This window comes from Protomyctophum parallelum (genome assembly GCF_964188405.1).
Source record: "Protomyctophum parallelum genome assembly, chromosome: 20".
Classification (NCBI taxonomy): domain Eukaryota; kingdom Metazoa; phylum Chordata; class Actinopteri; order Myctophiformes; family Myctophidae; genus Protomyctophum; species Protomyctophum parallelum.
In genome coordinates, this window is record NC_139718.1 from 15073135 (window position 1) to 15090549 (window position 17415).

General features: G+C 41.5%; 1 protein-coding gene across 1 annotated transcript; it reads left to right on the plus strand.

Annotated features, from left to right (window-relative positions):
- Positions 1 to 5706: 5706 nt before the first annotated feature.
- On the plus strand, positions 5707 to 13186 carry actc1b (actin alpha cardiac muscle 1b). The gene is made up of 9 exons (XM_083791778.1): positions 5707 to 5745; positions 7550 to 7700; positions 8143 to 8271; positions 8762 to 8872; positions 9495 to 9579; positions 9949 to 10110; positions 10916 to 11107; positions 11437 to 11618; positions 12941 to 13186. The coding sequence occupies exons 2-9, from the start codon at positions 7572 to 7574 to the stop codon at positions 13082 to 13084; spliced, it is 1134 nt and encodes a 377-aa protein (XP_083647904.1). The 5' UTR covers positions 5707 to 5745; positions 7550 to 7571; the 3' UTR covers positions 13085 to 13186.
- The last annotated feature ends 4229 nt before the right edge of the window (positions 13187 to 17415 follow it).

The window sequence follows — 17415 nt, forward strand, 5'->3', positions numbered from 1 at the left end:
GACCCCATCTCCTCCCACACGGTTCAATGCCATCCCTATGGGAATTGTAGTCCAGGAAGGAAGTGAGTCCAGTGTACATGACATAACATATATAAAAACACATATTAACCAAATAAAACCCCCAGGAACGATCTTGTCTTCCAAAAATCATTAAGATATGATCTGGTTGCAAAAGGGTCTACTCTAAAATGATGAATTCCTGTTCTGTTCTTTGACTATAGCCTATAGAAGTGTATATTTGTACATCTCTAAATGTTTTAAACATTACACCTGTAAACAAGTGTAATGTTTAATTGGGTCGTCCACTCACAGTTAACAGTCTTTGTATAGAGTTTGTGCTTGAAATGTAGGCCTGGCCTACTGTAATTCTGCAAACTGTTAATACATATTTCAATCAATCAACATTGGAGTACTTTTTCCAGTTTTGACTGATATTGTTCTTACCTTACTGAACGTTGCTGAACGTTGAGGCCTTCTTCCTAAAAACATTTTTTTGATTTTTATTAAACTCCACTGGATAAATTCTGTACTGAACAATGTTGTTGTACAATTTTGAATCCATTTAGATTTTCCAACTCTCAATTCAACAATGTCTTTTCCAAACAAAACTCTCCTGTCTCACAAAAGCCAAACACACTTCTTCTTCTTCTTCTTCATTAAGTTTAATGGCAGGTTGCAACCAATCGCTTTGAGGTGTGTATACTGCCACCTACTGTACCGGAGTATGTAGTACGACTCCATGCACTACCTTATTCCTTAAGACATGCTAGGTTATACTACTGAAAAAACGAAATAACAAAAATAAAAGGGGTGTTGCATCCTAGATCCTATGATAGATCCCTATCTCCTTCAGATAATCAATCACTGCTTTCTGTTTGATCTGGACCCTGTCTCCTGTTGTTCCCAGCATACCTAGTGGGTTCCACTGTCGATCCTGCCTCAACCACCTGTTTCAGTCTAGTCCTCTCTTCCCCATATTTCCTGCAGTACATCATGACATGTTCCACGTTTTCTGTGTCTGTTACATTCTGGGCATTTATCAGTGTTAGTGTTACTTTTCCCTATCATGAAAAGTGTTTTGTTTAGACCAGTGTGGTCGAACCAGCTGGTCAGGACTGTTTCCTCTCTTCTGTTCCCTCTCATCACACCCTGTGCGTTGATACATATGTTAAAGTATGTTCTTCCTCTGCTGTCACTGTCCCATCTATTCTGCCTTTTCTTATTTAGCTCTTTTTTCGCCAAACACATGCAGTCCAACCACTCAGTGCCGGTTCAAGGAGTCAGGTTGCCATATGCAAGATAATTTCATGTGCCCCCCCCCCCCCAGAAGAAAAGGAATGTGATGAAAATGCTTCAATCTGTACAGTATAGTAGAGGGACCCCCACACGGTAACTCTGTCATTTCTTGACCGTTTCGGATGCGGGGCGGCTCGCCCTGGGTACATTCCTGTCCGCCTGGAATTTCCGGGGATCCCCACACAGAGTTGCACCACTCACTTCACACAGGTGTGATTTTATTTAATGTCGAGTGTACAAATGGAACCAAATGGACCTGTAAAGGTCCTTTCTGTGGTACATTCTGAGTGTTAATGTCCAATACTTAGATACAGAGGGGGGTGAAATTATGAATGGCAGTTACTGCCGTCAAAATATGACCCCCCCATTCAAAAAACACTGTTTGAAATATACAGTCTATTGTGTGGTGTGATTAGGGGCCCTACAGAATACAGATGAATACAAAATTAATATCAACATCTTAATACTGTCCAATACTTAGAAAGGTGTCAAGGCCAGAAGTAGTTTTTTGCCAGCAGGCGTTCCCGCATAACCAGGTATGATGATTATGTTGCGCACATACCCTATGACTGCAAATGTCCTCACAACACTAGACAATTAGTTGAAATTCCATTAGAAGATGCTTATGATTTCTACAATTAACCCATTTTGGTCGGGAAACCCTTTTGGTGTTAGCATTATGTTATGCTTTAGATATTGAAAAATAGCAGAACTACAAGCTCATGTCGAGCTTGTAGGTCTGCTATTTTTTTTAAATCGAAGAACGACTGACATAGAAACATAGCTTTTTCAGAAAACTGTCAGGATGTAGAAGACATTTTTAGAATCTGATCTCAGGTCAAAATGGGTGAAGGCAGAACATAGCTGGGAGTGTGATGGCATCCATAGTGTCTGCATCCAGCACCTACAGTATATCACTGAAGATAGAAAGGAAATGCAGATATAAATAGGAGGCTTTGTGGGTCTGACTCTGGTGCTGGTGGGACAGCCTGCCTAGAACAGGGGAATGCTCCCATACTCTGTGCTATGATGACATAACCTAATGCTTATTTTAAGCTATACTCCATCGCACAACGGAGTCGGCCAAAATAGCAGATCGATCTAAAAGCTGCACAAGTGTTTAAGGTACTGCTGTATACTGCCCGTACCTCAAAACCTGTCATTACATTTTAGAAAATGAATGCATATCTGATGCCTTAGTGTGTAAAGAATGGCATTGATAGCGATCTGGCAATATACATATAGGCTAATATCTTGTTCGGTTTGTTTTTATCTTTTTAATTAAAAGCATATCAAAGTTTGGAACACGGCTTAAAGAAATGAGAGTATTACGACATATGGTACAATATTGGCTACATCAAGAAAAATGTCCCTGAAAATGGAAAAGAACAAATAAGGTTTCCCCTGTTTGCTAACGCGGCTCCACCCGGGGGGGAACTCGGGGGCTGTACATCAATGACACCGTTGGCTCACCAATGACCCTACAAGGAGAATGCCGGGCCAATCGGGGCTGAGCATTCAGACCAGCAGGGCCCACTCAGAGAGGCCCCAGCTGGCATTAGCTTCAGCTGTTCCACACGTTAAGGGGGCTCAGCAGCACGCATACCAGCCCCACCGACATATAACAATAATGTTCTCACAACTGGGAGATGAAACGAGTGCCTCTTCACACCATGGGGATGGCTGGTGTGATTCGTCTCCTTTACCGGTCACTCACTATAGTGACAGTGTCCCTATACCAATTACCAGGCCACCTGGCCTATAGGTGTTTGTGTGTCTGATCCCTCTGTATATAATACTCACCAGTGGTGTAAAGTAACTGACTACATTTACTTAACCCCTTCTGGTGTTTTAAGCATTATGTTATACTTTAGCTATTGAAAAATAGCAGCTGTACAAGCTCATATAGTGCGGCACTGAGTGCCGCGCTACGAGCTTGTAGATCTGCTATTTTTGAAAAATTGTGAAAATGTGGCGCAAATCTTTGAATGTACAAAGTTTTTAACTGAAATCTTTGCTTCTGCAGTCCCTGGAACAACAGATTTTCAGATGGATGTTGGCAGCCAATTACATATACGTCCATGTGGTTTGATGTGTGCACTTTCAGAGTTAAATTAAAACATAGGATACTGTGTACTACTTGTACAAATTATCCCATTGGACTTGCGTGTCAGAATTAGTTTTTGTCCATGAGATGTGTCCTATTCACAGGATGCATCTCATCATGAGTTTCTGTTTTTAGTCACAGTGACACACATTGCAATGTCGGCGTGAGACTGCGTGTGGGAACCGCCATACAGTGAGTATTATATACACAACAGACACACACAAACACAGAACCGCCATACAGTGAGTATTATATACAAAACAGACACACACAAACACAGATCATCGGACGTCCTACACCCACACTTTCTGAAATGAACAATATAGGGCCATCACACGGTTAGCACTTTCAACATCAAATGACCCTGATCATCCCCTGTATCGCTTTTACCTCATGCCATCTGGACAGAACCTTGCCATGGAAAAAGGTCTGTTTTAGTATAGGAGTTTTGTCCCCTCAGCCATCGCTACATTAAACAAATTGCCCCGCCGATAGGATGGTTCTGTATACAGTGGAGACCTCATGTTATTGTATTATCTTGGTGTCATGTGCTATGTGTTGTTTTTGATGTGGGTGTTTGAACAGACTGTGAAGACGAATATCCTTCGGGGCAATACATTATTATTATTAACACCTAGTAGGCCAGGTGGCCCAGTAGGGACACTGTCACTAGTGACAGGTAAAGCAGACGAATCACACCTGTGTGTGCCTGGTGTGAGAGGCACTCGTTTCATCTCCCACGCATTCTGAGCCTGTAGATCAGCTATTTTCCAATGCCAAAATGTATTTAGGGCTGAAGTGGTGTACGTTTAATATTATTATATTATAATATATATTATATATTATAATAATCAAAATCTACAAAGTAACTAGTAACTAAAGTTTTCAAATAAATATAGTGGAGTAAAAGTATAATATTTTCCCCTGAGATGTAGTGGAGTAGAAGTATTGGACATTGGAAATACAAGGAGTACAGTAAAGTACAAATACCTCTAAGTACAGTATTTAACCCATTTAGACCTGAGGCCGATTCTAAAAATAAATGAAAAACCTGAAAAAGCTATGTTTCTGTCTGTGAAAAAACTACCGGTATACAGTACATGTCCATTTGACAGATTCTGCTAACGGCAGAATCGAATAGGTTCCCAGATTGACAATAGGATAAATTAACACTAATCAGGGACGGATTAACTCCCACGAGGGCCCCTGTGCCGATAATGTCTGGGGTCCCCCATATAATTTTCATCACTTTTACCTTCATTTAACACAATCAACGGCAGGAGCCCTTGTCAGGGCCTCAAACCCAGTACAACAAGGTCCCTGTGAGCCAAGGCCCCCTGGACGCCAGCCACACCGACCCAATGCCTAATTTGGCCCTGCCACTAAGGATGTGTGTGCATGTGAAGTTCTTCATTAGCCCACATTCTTTTAATGCTTACCGGTTTATCATTGATGCCTTGTAGTATATGTTCTGTAGTATAAACAAACTAGACATTATTATTATTATTATTATTATTATTATTATTATTACTTTGGAGACTAAAATTGATACAGAATTTTGTGGCAATGCATTGTTGTGAGTTGTTTTTGGAACTTTTGGAACCTTTATGACGATCACTGTAAAGTAAAATCCTGTTAATGTAAAACGAAATAGACCTGCAAGAGTTAATACAGTTAAACTGACACTTGGAATTGTGTTGTGTAGAAATCTAAATCCACTGTAATTTAATCAAAAGTGAGTACACCGTAAAAACTCTTAGTTACTCAAAAGTATCAAAATATACTTAAAGTACCAAAGTAAAAGTACTCTTTGAAAGTAGCAGATCTATAGAAGCTCACACAACACAACATGTTGTGAGCTTGTAGTCGTAGATTGTCTGAATTAGTTTTGTAATAATAATCAAAATCTACAAAGTACCTAAAGTTTTCAAATAATAGTGGAGTAAAAGTAAAATATTTGCTTTTGAGATGTATAGGCCTATACTGGAGGTGAATTATTGAAAATGATTGAAAATTAATTACAGAACTTGAGAAAATGTACTTAGTTACTTTCCACCACTGTTTGTGACTGAACTGCCTTCCATTGAAGCATCTCTCCAGTCTCCATGTTAGAAGAGTGTCCCATGTATCTCTCTGTGTGGGATGAGGCCGACGACGCCTCCTCTGGCATGTTGCTTTTTGCTGCCAGCTCTTATTTGGACTTGTGTGAACCCTAAGCCCCGCCCCTGGTCTCTAAGCCCCGCCCCTGGTCCTTGGTCCCTGGCTGAGCGTTATTTAAAAGCTCCAGCCTCTCCCTCCCTCCTCGTCTCAGTGGAAGCATCAGTCTCCTCCAGCAGAACTTGGTGAGTACGTTTCACAACTTGTTTCTATGCAGGGAGAACTTGGAAATTTTACTTTTTTTGTCACATTTTATCTGTTACAAATGGTAACAGCTACTTCCTGTGGTCCTCACCTGCGTTGGATTTAACAATAGTGAGTATTAGAGCAATGGATGGATGTTGTGATTTCAACAGCTTTACAGAATATTTCTTTCATAATATACTGTAGTAATGGTTTACTAGTTGCAATCATGGAACAGTGGAGTCGTGCTGCTTATGTGTAAGCAGCACGATTGAACATCTATGATCAACATAAGAGACATTTCTGTTCTGTTCTATTGTAATTACAAGGCATTTAGCACGCACGCTTATGCAGAGTGACTTCCAAGTGCAAAATCATAGTAAATGGCATGAAATCTAGTCAACAAATGTCAGAGTAGTCACTAAAGTATAGAGCAGTGCAAAGGGAACAATGTTTTGCTTCAATGAGTTAATTTCTACAGGTCAGATCAGCTTGTGAATGAGATGGCTTTTTGTAAACAATTAAGTCACAAATGATGAACATCATTGACTTGCACACATTTATATAATGAACGAAGCTATTGGGCAGCTTTGTCGGTGAGACACCATGTGCTGACAGCTGCAGTATTGGCCTGGATATGCCACAGGTTCTGAAACCTGAAATAACTGTGGCAGATAAAGGCTCTGCGGGGGTTCCATGTGTCGCTTGTTTCATCCTCTTTAGGTACAGTGTGTGTGTATGTGTGTGTGTGTGTGTGTGTGTGTGTGTGTGTGTGTGTGTGTGTGTGTGTGTGTGTGAGTGTGTGTGTGTGTGTGTGTGTGTGTGTGTGTGTGGGAGGGGGGGGGGGGGGGGTGTAGACCTTAAAATAGATCACAGGTCTTTGCCTTGTGTCTGTCTGTTATGCCCCTTTTTGGTGATACCTCAGCAACACTAGATCCCAGGAACCATCATGACTGTAGAGAGATATGCTATCAGTAGTTGCGCTGCAAGGTTAGCACCAGAATAACATCCAAAGGCATGTCTAATTAGCACTCTATACATAGCATCCATTCAAGTGGCTTGCATTATAGTGTTTGCAAGTGATAATTCTCTCGGAATAGCTTTGAGACAGACGTGGCAACATTTCAAACAGCCTTCTCGATCACAGGGTGAATACCTATGAATGTTCTATGGTTATGTCACCTTCCTGGATATAACAAATCCATTGGCTTCATTGTGGCATTTCACCAATGCGCTTCAGTGATGAAGGGGTCTGTGATTTTTCACTTTGAAGGGCCTTCCGTGCTGTGCTTACAACAAGAGTGCAAGGAATTTCTGGAGTCAAGAACCCTTTTATAGTTTACAGTGGTTTTCTAACAGTGGTCCGGGGACCACCAGTGGTTCTTGAGGGGGTTCCAGGTTGTCCCCAGCTAAATAATGGAAAGCTGGTAACCAAATGGACCCATAAGGGGTCAATTATTGTCAAACATCTGCATTACTAAATTTACAATGTATACAGAATGTAGAAAATGTGTTATTTTGGTCAATGTTTGCCTGCATGTTATCTCTCCTTTGGTACCACAACAATACAACATGGAATTGTGGACAAAATCTTATCCAATGATATCTATATATGTGGTTCGTGGCTCAAATAGCGAATAAATAATGGAACTTGATATGAAAATGGTTGAAAACCACTGATTTTGAATGTTTATGTGGTCTCCATTTGCATGAAGGGGGGGGGGGGGAATCACTGGTTTAGACAGCTGCCGCTCAACACTCACCTCGACACCAATCTCACCATCTGTCCTCCCAATCCCATACCAGACCATAGCAATACAGCCTAACCATGTGTGACGATGACGAGACCACCGCACTGGTGTGTGACAACGGCTCTGGCTTGGTCAAGGCTGGCTTCGCCGGTGATGACGCTCCCCGCGCTGTCTTCCCTTCCATTGTTGGAAGGCCCCGCCATCAGGTACAGTACACTCTGCTTTTTTGGGCGGTGCCTAACCGCTCCAATGTGTATATGTCTCTATTTATGTATATGTCTCTATGTATGTAGGCATATGTCTCTATGTATACATGTCTCCATGTATGTCTGTGTACGGACAGCTACAATACCGCTGGATGACGTAAAGTGGCACTATTGAGCAGCGTGACCGTGTGTCTCTATGTATGTCCCTATGTGTGTATGTCTGTTTAGCCAACACACACACACACACACACACACACACACACACACACACACACACACACACACACACACACACACACACACACACACACACACACACACACACACACACACACACACACACACGTGATTTTCTAGCAGACCAAGCCAAGAGCATCTTCCTGGCTTCTTCCATCTCCAAAGCGGTCCACTAAGCTCTCCATTCTCTTCTCTCTCTCTCCAGGGTGTGATGGTGGGTATGGGTCAGAAGGACAGCTACGTAGGTGATGAGGCTCAGAGCAAGAGGGGTATCCTGACCCTGAAGTACCCCATCGAGCACGGCATCATCACCAACTGGGACGATATGGAGAAGGTATGCATGTGCAAAAGGCACAGCCTCTTCCAAACTAACTAGCAGATGTACAAGTTGCCAGTGTGGCCAGTGTGGCCCGAAGTGGCGCGCTGTGAGCTTGTAGATCAGCTTTTTTTTTATATCCGATGCTAAAATCTAAAATTAATCTAAAACATTCCCAAAAAAGCTAAACTTTTCACGAATGAAAAACAAGTTCAATTCAATACGGTAATTTCATAAAGAAAAATCTAAGAAATTCCATAAATTAGAAAAAGGTTTAAGAAGTAGTGAGAATAGCTGATCGACAAGCTCACAACGTGGCGCGAAGCGGCACGTTGTGAGCTTGTAGATCTGCTGTTTTCACTAGTTTGGGTCCCAGGCAAACATCTAATCTCTCTTTTGGGTCACTTGCATAAAAGGTTTGGGAACCACTGGGTTAACAGATGAATTTCGGTAGCCTGCTTGTCATTTATTCACTGAAGGAATGTTTGTTGCGTCTCCTCCATGTCAGATCTGGCACCACACCTTCTACAACGAGCTGCGTGTAGCTCCTGAGGAGCACCCCACCCTCCTCACTGAGGCCCCCCTGAACCCCAAAGCCAACAGAGAGAAGATGACCCAGGTAAGGCAACCACATCGTCGTCCTCATAATCCCTCGTTTTTCAGCGGTGCACACCGCTCCAATGACTGGCCGCGTGTGTCCCTATGTCCGTAATGTCTGTCCGTTTGGGGTATGAACAGCTGCAATACCGCTGGGCGACCTAAAGTGGCACTGTTGAGCAGCCCAAAGGGCCACACACACTGAGCACCACAACTATAACAATAAAAGTATAACTAACATTTAAAACTGTACCGTACAGTAGAGTACAGTACAGTAACTATATCACAATAAAGGTATAGGTTGCACCGCTCAGTTCACACTGTGATTTTAGCACTAAAAGGTAAAAGGAATTTGTGGACCGGTTAGTTAATTTAATCAACAAATCTGTAAAACTGTGTCATCATGCAGAGCAGCCTTTTCAAGTTGGCGAGGTTTAGAAATGTACATTCCAGTGTTGATTTCACAAACCATTGGCCTATAGACGAGTTGAATTGCATTTTACAAGAAATATTTCATTCGGCATGGGAACAAATAAACATGTCCAACTTGTTTTCTTGTGGTTTGTTGCCAGCGGTTGCCGGTTGGCCCGTGAGTCTATAGTTTGGTACATGCTTCCACTGATTTTCCTCACTCTGTGTTGCAGATCATGTTTGAGACCTTCAACGTTCCTGCCATGTATGTGGCCATCCAGGCTGTCCTGTCCCTGTACGCCTCTGGTCGTACCACAGGTCAGTTTTCACGCAGCATCTCTCTGCGGCCTACTTCAGCTATACCATAATGTACACAGTGTTAAGGGTATGCGGGTGGGGGTAGATCCTGTCTCCTGAAATAGTAGAGCTCCGATACCTATTTATAACCTGTGTAATGCCATGGCAAGTGTCGAACACACACACTCATCCAGACGAATCGCTGTCTCATTGTCGAGGAGGCCGGTGTTAAATCCTCCCTGGCAGGGTCACGAGGAGAATATCCGTCAGGTCACGTGTCATCGGCATTGCACGGTTTATGATGTGACAAATGACTTAAAGATAGCGGCCAATTGTCCCTGACATGCATGTAATACTGAATAACACCGGGGCTTATTTGCATGCTTTCAGGTATCGTGCTGGACTCCGGTGATGGCGTAACCCACAATGTCCCCATCTACGAGGGGTATGCTCTGCCCCACGCCATCATGCGTCTGGATCTGGCCGGTCGCGACCTGACCGACTACCTGATGAAGATCCTGACTGAACGTGGCTACTCTTTCGTCACGACCGGTATGCTCGAGACAGCTTTGCCTATTATGTACTAGCAATTCATTATTTTGAATGTACAGCACACAACAAAGTATACATCAGTTTGGTCTACAGCAGTGGTTCCCAAACCTTTACAATCTACAATATGTCTTTTTAGTTTTTTTGGGGGCGATTTCTTTGTTGTTATTTACTATAGTCCTACTAGAACGCAGGAAATTACATCTAGCCACAGTATTGTTTTTTCTGTGTGTCTGAACCAAGCCCCCAGTAAGGCTATCCAATGTTCCGCTCGCTCGAGCCAGAGTTATAATTATACTTCCGGCAGTCTTCCGGGTGCTTCAAAACGCCACTGATTACCATTACCATTACCATTACTCTATGGTCTGAACGAACACCTGGAACCTAGGGGGCTGCCATACTATGTGTCGTAGGCTCAATCGTCAGTTTGTCACCTGCTCCTTCACATTCAATAGACCCCGCAATCTTTTGTGGACCGATATAAATTCCTGGGGTCTAGTATAGGACTATACTAAATAATAATAAAGATATCGCCGTAAAAGTCTCCCTGCTTTAAACAATTGTTTTCTGATAAGGAATTTCTTTGATTTTTCTCTTATTTTTCATGAAATTACAGGAAAATAAATCTTTGAATTTGTTCTGAATTCATTTTTTTTATGTTTTGAAAAAATAAATAATAATTTAAAAACGAAATGTATGGAACAAAAAATAATGGGACTCATGAAAATGTTTCTGCGACACCGACAAATGGGTGTTTGGGAAGTCTACAGTTGTCAAAATTCTCACAATGGGAACTTTCACCCCTTAGCCGAACGTGAGATTGTGCGCGACATCAAGGAGAAGCTGTGCTACGTGGCTCTGGACTTTGAGAACGAGATGGCCACCGCTGCGTCGTCGTCCTCCCTGGAGAAGAGCTACGAGCTGCCCGACGGGCAGGTCATCACCATCGGTAACGAGCGTTTCCGTTGCCCAGAGACCCTCTTCCAGCCTTCCTTCATTGGTGAGTTATGTTTAAATAATATTATATTTAACCTTTTTTTCCTGCCAAGGGACACCCCCCAAAATGCTATATATTTGGTTCCTAGAAGACTCCCAGAAGAGAAGATCTGCGTTTAAAAAAAAATACAAACTTAAAATAAAGACATTTCAAAAATGTTACCAGATGTGGTGCAGCTAGTGCTTCAAGCTTCTTCTTTTTTGAAGCCAACGCTAAAATCTAAAATTAAAGTTGCATGTTAACCCCATTATTAATGGGGTTAACATGGCCTTCATGTGAGAATTAAGTTAGTAATTATTGCTCTGTTCCATGTGTGCCTTCTTTCCTGCCAGGTATGGAATCTGCTGGTATCCATGAAACGGCCTACAACAGCATCATGAAGTGTGACATCGACATCCGTAAGGACCTCTATGCCAACAACGTTCTGTCTGGTGGTACCACCATGTACCCTGGTATTGCTGACCGTATGCAGAAGGAGATCACTGCCCTGGCCCCCAGCACCATGAAGATTAAGGTGAGAGCAGCATTAAAACATATAATGTAACATATGATGTTATAATTACATATAATGTAACATTATAACACATAAGTACATTTACTCAAGTACTGGACAATTTTGCGGTACAGTAGGCCTACATGTTCTGTTACTTTATACTCTTTGAATGCAAATGTTGTCCTCCACTACATTTATTTAATATACATTTAGTTATTTTGCAGATTAACAGAATATAATCAATAAATATGTATTATATTAACTGTTTTCTATAAGCCCCTCTTTTACCAGTTGAAACATTAACTAATAGTAAAGTCATGAATCTAAAATGGGCCATTCTTCATGAGTTACTTTTGAATAAGTGTCATCATATTTTGAATACAGGACCTTTAGTCATAGAAAGTAACAGAATATTCCTACACTGTGGTATTTCTACTTTAACTTAATCCCTATACTCAATATACTTTACTGGACACCCCAGGATTCTATAGCCACTACTTCTTCCCTCTAGCTACACCAAATCTCTTCACCTAAAATAGCCATTCTGCAAGCTCAGAGAACAATGTTGTGAGCTTGTAGATTGGCTATTTTCACAGTATGTTTGCCCCAGAATAGGGATGCTTGGGTTTATGTGGTTGTAATGTGAGTAGGCCTACTAATGTTTAAAGGTTTTGAAAATCTTTGAATATTTTGAAACATTTTAACAACACAGAAAACTCACAAAACGTTTTTAAATGGGTTTCTGCGGCAACACATTAATATACCGGTATGTTAATTTGAAACTCACCAATGGGCTAGAATCTGCACAGACGCCATTTTGGAAAGAACTTGGGCCACTTCCCTACTTCCTTCACAGGTGTTACTGATGATACTAATGAAGGCTTTGTTCCATTCTGGTCAAACAGATTCCTGGAACCAAATCCATTTGTAGGCCTACACTATCAGACTTATGGGTGTATAAAGTTTGAGGATCACTACACACTAAATGGAACAGAGCCTTAATTAGTGTTACAATTTATTCATTTAGCAGACGCTCTTAATCCAGAGCGATTTACAGTAAACAAAAACATGGTAATAACTCATAAGAATCGTCATCATGAATGAACAGTTGAATATCTATATAATGATTCTGAAACTATGCTATGCATTATACTATATACTGTAGTGCTATGTCTACATAAAATGCTATCTAAGTTAGATAAGTTGAGCCTTTGCATACGCCTGTAAGGTCATCGGGGCTAAGGGAAGTATCTTCGGTAACACCTGTGAAGGAAGTAGAAAGTTATTCTGTGTGCATAGAGCCCGTTGATGTACAAAGTCCTGACCAACGATTCTCTTCTCAGATCATCGCTCCTCCTGAGAGGAAATACTCTGTGTGGATCGGTGGCTCCATCCTGGCTTCTCTGTCCACCTTCCAGCAGATGTGGATCAGCAAGCAGGAGTATGACGAGGCTGGCCCTTCCATTGTCCACAGGAAATGCTTCTAAAAAAAACAATACCAACCTCCCTTCACCCATATATTTGTATGTCGTTGTCTACTGTATATACATATTCTATTGTAATAATAAATACAAGTCCTTGTAACAGTATACCCGTTGTTTTTATTGAACAGAAATGTGGCAACATCTCACAAACAAGAATGCAGTAGGCCTATAGTCAGTGGTGTAAAGTACAATTTTGAGATATTTGAGATATTTGCACTTTATTTGAGCATTTCCAATTCTTATACTTCTACTCCACTATATCTCAGAGGCAAATATTGTACTTTTACTCCACTACATTATTTTAAAAACTTTAGTTAGTAGTTACTTTATAGATTTTGATTATTATTACAGAACATACATTAAGGCCTGGGCTGTGGCTCAGCGGTCTAGGCACCTTGGCTGGTAATCCAGTCTGGCCTTCACTGCATCTCTCTCCCCATTTCCTGTCAAGCCTACTGTCTGTCCCTCTATAAATAAAGGCGAACGCCACAAAAAAACATTATATGCATTTTGGCCATTTGAAAATAGAGGATGGCAGATCTGCCATTTTCAAAATATTTTAATACATAATGAGTACTTTCTACTTTTGGTACTTTAAGTACATTTTGATGCCAATACTTTTACTCAAGTACATTTTTAATTCCAGAATTTTACTTGTAATGGAGTACTTCTACTTTGCAGTATTGATACTCATACTGTACTTAAGTAAAACAATTGAGTACTTTTTCCACCACTGCCGCCCTATGGTACACTACACACACATGAAAACAGATGGCAAAAAACAAAAAACACTCACAAATGTGATGATGTCAATAGCCCAATGAGTGTTTTTCTTGCTAAACTAATGCTTTGAATGAATTCAGCATCATGAAAACCCCCTAGATTGTCACATATGCTACATAAAGCATGATACATTTTGAAAGATTGCTCAACATATGGTTAGCATCCGGCAGTTTCTACATGCTGGGGACCCATACTAAACATTTATAACATCAGTTTCTACATGCTGGGAACCCATACTAAACATTTATAACATCAGTTTCTACATGCTGGGGACCCATACTAAACATTTATAACATCAGTTTCTACATGCTGGGGACCCATACTCAAGATTTATAACATAAAACCTTGGTTTACTCAACATGTTCGGGTTCGCAAGTAGACTTTGGGTACAATATGCTAAATTCAAGTCTCTAAGTGTAATATTGTGGAAAATATAGCCCATTTTGTGACCAAAGGAAATAACGAAAATAATTGTACCTATTTTTTTTAAATATAATTACTCTTGTATGCCTTTATTCTATATTCCCAAGCAAGTAGGCCTACAGAATCTATTCCTATCAACCACACTGGCCCATGTACTATTAAGTGGCGGCCGGTGACATTTGTCCTAGGGGTGGCGCTATAACAAAATCAAGAAAACATGCACTAGGTATCATCACATTCAATGAAAGGCATTAATTTTTTTAAATAAAAATACATGCACAGTACTCTTTAAATGGCTCAAAGACATAATAAATTCCATAACATTGGCCATTATTCCATAGCATTGGCCTTAAATTCCATAGCATTGGCCCTAATTCCATAGCATTGGCCATAATTCCATAGCATTGGCCTTAAATTCCATAGCATTGGCCCTAATTCCATAGCATTGGCCTTAAATTCCATAGCATTGGCCCAAATTCCATAGCATTGGCCTTAAATTCCATAGCATTGGCCATAATTCCATAGCATTGGCCTTAAATTCCATAGCATTGGCCCTAATTCCATAGCATTGGCCTTACATTCCATAGCATTGGCCTAATTCCATAGCATTGGCCTTAAATTCCATAGCATTGGCCCTAATTCCTAACTCAAAGGCACCACAGAACTTGATACAATCTATTATTTTAGATGTACTCTCTTCCTCTGTCCTTGGTTTGCTGTGTGATGATTACATCAGGTTTGTCTGGACCCAGCTCTTTAATTCTTAATTTATCTTGCAGTTATCTTGCAAATGGTGTTTTCTGCAGTGACTTTACAGAGTTCTCTTTTTCCTCTTGTTCCATTATGCAAGTGAATTAAACTATTATTATCTTGACTTTACCTGGCTCCATTCATCTGTCTCATCCCTCGTGTTTTTCTAGAGTATGTTGTTGTGGCTGTGTGTTAAACCCTCTCTCCTCTCCAGGTAAACCCTATGTCAAACTGTGCTGTAATGTGTATGCAGTATGCTGCCCCCAAGTGCTTAGTGGTGTGAATAACATGTCATGGATCGCACATATTTCGCGACCCAGTGGCTTGCTATAGTTTGTATTGAAGTCTGAAGACATGTGGACTAACCTGACGCTGCCAGATCCAAGAAGCTTGCTACACAAATTTGTTTCACAGCTGTGTTGGGGAACATGGTTACCCAATACCGCCCTCATCTGGCAGCGTCAGGTTAATGTGGACCGCAATGCATTACTCTTCAGTGCTGAGAATCAAGGGCTACAGATGAACGCGCACCAACACGTGACACTCGGTAACCAATCAGAAACGTTACATAACGTAAACAACATTTCACATGATTTCATGGCAGCATAATACAACGTGGCAGCATAAAACAACTTTTAATCACTGCCTTTGGTTAGTGGCTACTTGCTTTTAAACCTGCTTTGAATCATAATGAACAATAAAAAAATAATTATTATAATACAATTTGACATAGCAGCGCAAGCCTGGTCATGCTGGACCTCCAGCATGCTGGACCTCCAAAAGGCTTTTGACACCGTGAACCACTCCATACTGGTTAACAAGCTTAAAGCTATTGGTTTTGATAGCACATCAGTGAGCTGGATGCAATCCTACCTGGAGGGGAGAGAACAGATGGTGGAGGTGAACGGAACACTGTCCCCTCCCCTCCCAGTGAGCTGTGGCGTCCCACAAGGAAGCATACTAGGGCCTTTACTGTTCCTAATTTATGTTAACGACATGACTTCAGCTTGTGACTGCAACTTGTTCCTGTTCGCAGATGACTCAGCACTGCTGGTCTCGGACAGGAACAAACTGCAGGTTGAAAAGACCCTCAGCTCTGAACTCGGTAGAATCTGCACCTGGCTCGCTGATAACAAACTATCCTTACACCTGGGAAAAACTGAATCCATCCTCTTCAGATCAAATAGTAAACTCAGCAAGGCAGATGGCTTCTTGGTTAGAGTGGGTGACAATATTATCACACGAAAAGATCAAATTACCTACCTAGGTTCCATCCTGGAGGCCAATCTTTCCGGTGATAAAATGGCCACCAACGTAATCAAAAAAGTCAATCAAAGAACAAGATTCCTTTACAGGATCTCCTCACTGGTCAGCAAAAACACCTTGAAGACCTTAACAGGAGCCCTCGTACAAGGTTTCTTTGACTATGCATCCACCTCTTGGTACCACAGCACCTCAAAGGCCCTTAAAACAAGGCTCCAGACCTCCCAAAACAAACTGGTCAGGCTCCTACTTGGCCTCACCCCCCGAACCCACCTCACCCCTGCCCACTTTGACAGGCTGGGATGGCTTAGGGTCGACGACAGAGTACAGCATCTTGCAATGGGTCTGGTCCACAAGATTCGATACACCACCAAGATACCCATGTACCTGTCTAAATACTTCCTTAATGTAAACGAAGTCCACACCCACAACACCAGAGGGAGTGCAACAAACCATGTACAACCCAGATTCGGCACAAACAAGGGACTAAATTATTTTCGCTCCTATGCCACCAAAATGTGGAACGCCCTACCAACAGTCATTAAGACATGTGAATCCCTTGACTCCTTCAAAACCGCTCTCAAAGGGCACCTACGGATGGCTGCAATTCGAAACTGGCCTCTGTAAAATCTGAATCCCCCCCCCCCATTTTCCCTCACTGTATATTGTATCTTTTCCCTTTTTTGCTTCCCATATGATGAATTCCTGTTCTGTACTTTAGCTACATAGAAATGTCTATTTGTATGTCTCTAAATGTTTGTATGTCTTTAAATGTTTTGATGAATTGAACAATGTGGACCCTGTTGTAAACAAGTGTAATGCTTAATTGGGTCGTCCACTCACAGTTGACAGTCTTTGTATTGAGTTTGTGCTTAAAATGTACTGTAAATTCTACAAACTGTTAATAAATATTTCAATCAATCAATCAAAAAAAGCCCCACCCCAATGGCCTGCCCAGACAGCAAGAGCAAAACGAACGCCACAGTGTGTCGCTATTCGAACCCGTTCTAGCCAATCACAGCTCAGAACGCAGGGAGCGCTGCCGTTTGAAACATGTACGGAAACAATAACACTAGCCTCCTCCTCCTCCTCCTGGCTAGCATAGGAGGCTCAGT

Excerpts from the sequence above, each read along its gene's own strand:
- actc1b (XM_083791778.1), top strand. The coding sequence starts at position 7,572 with ATGTGTGACGATGACGAGACCACCGCACTGGTGTGTGACAACGGCTCT. Across the intron at positions 7,701-8,142 it reads TTGGAAGGCCCCGCCATCAG|GGTGTGATGGTGGGTATGGG; the intron begins GTACAGTACACT and ends CTCTCTCTCCAG. Across the intron at positions 11,108-11,436 it reads CTTCCAGCCTTCCTTCATTG|GTATGGAATCTGCTGGTATC; the intron begins GTGAGTTATGTT and ends CTTTCCTGCCAG.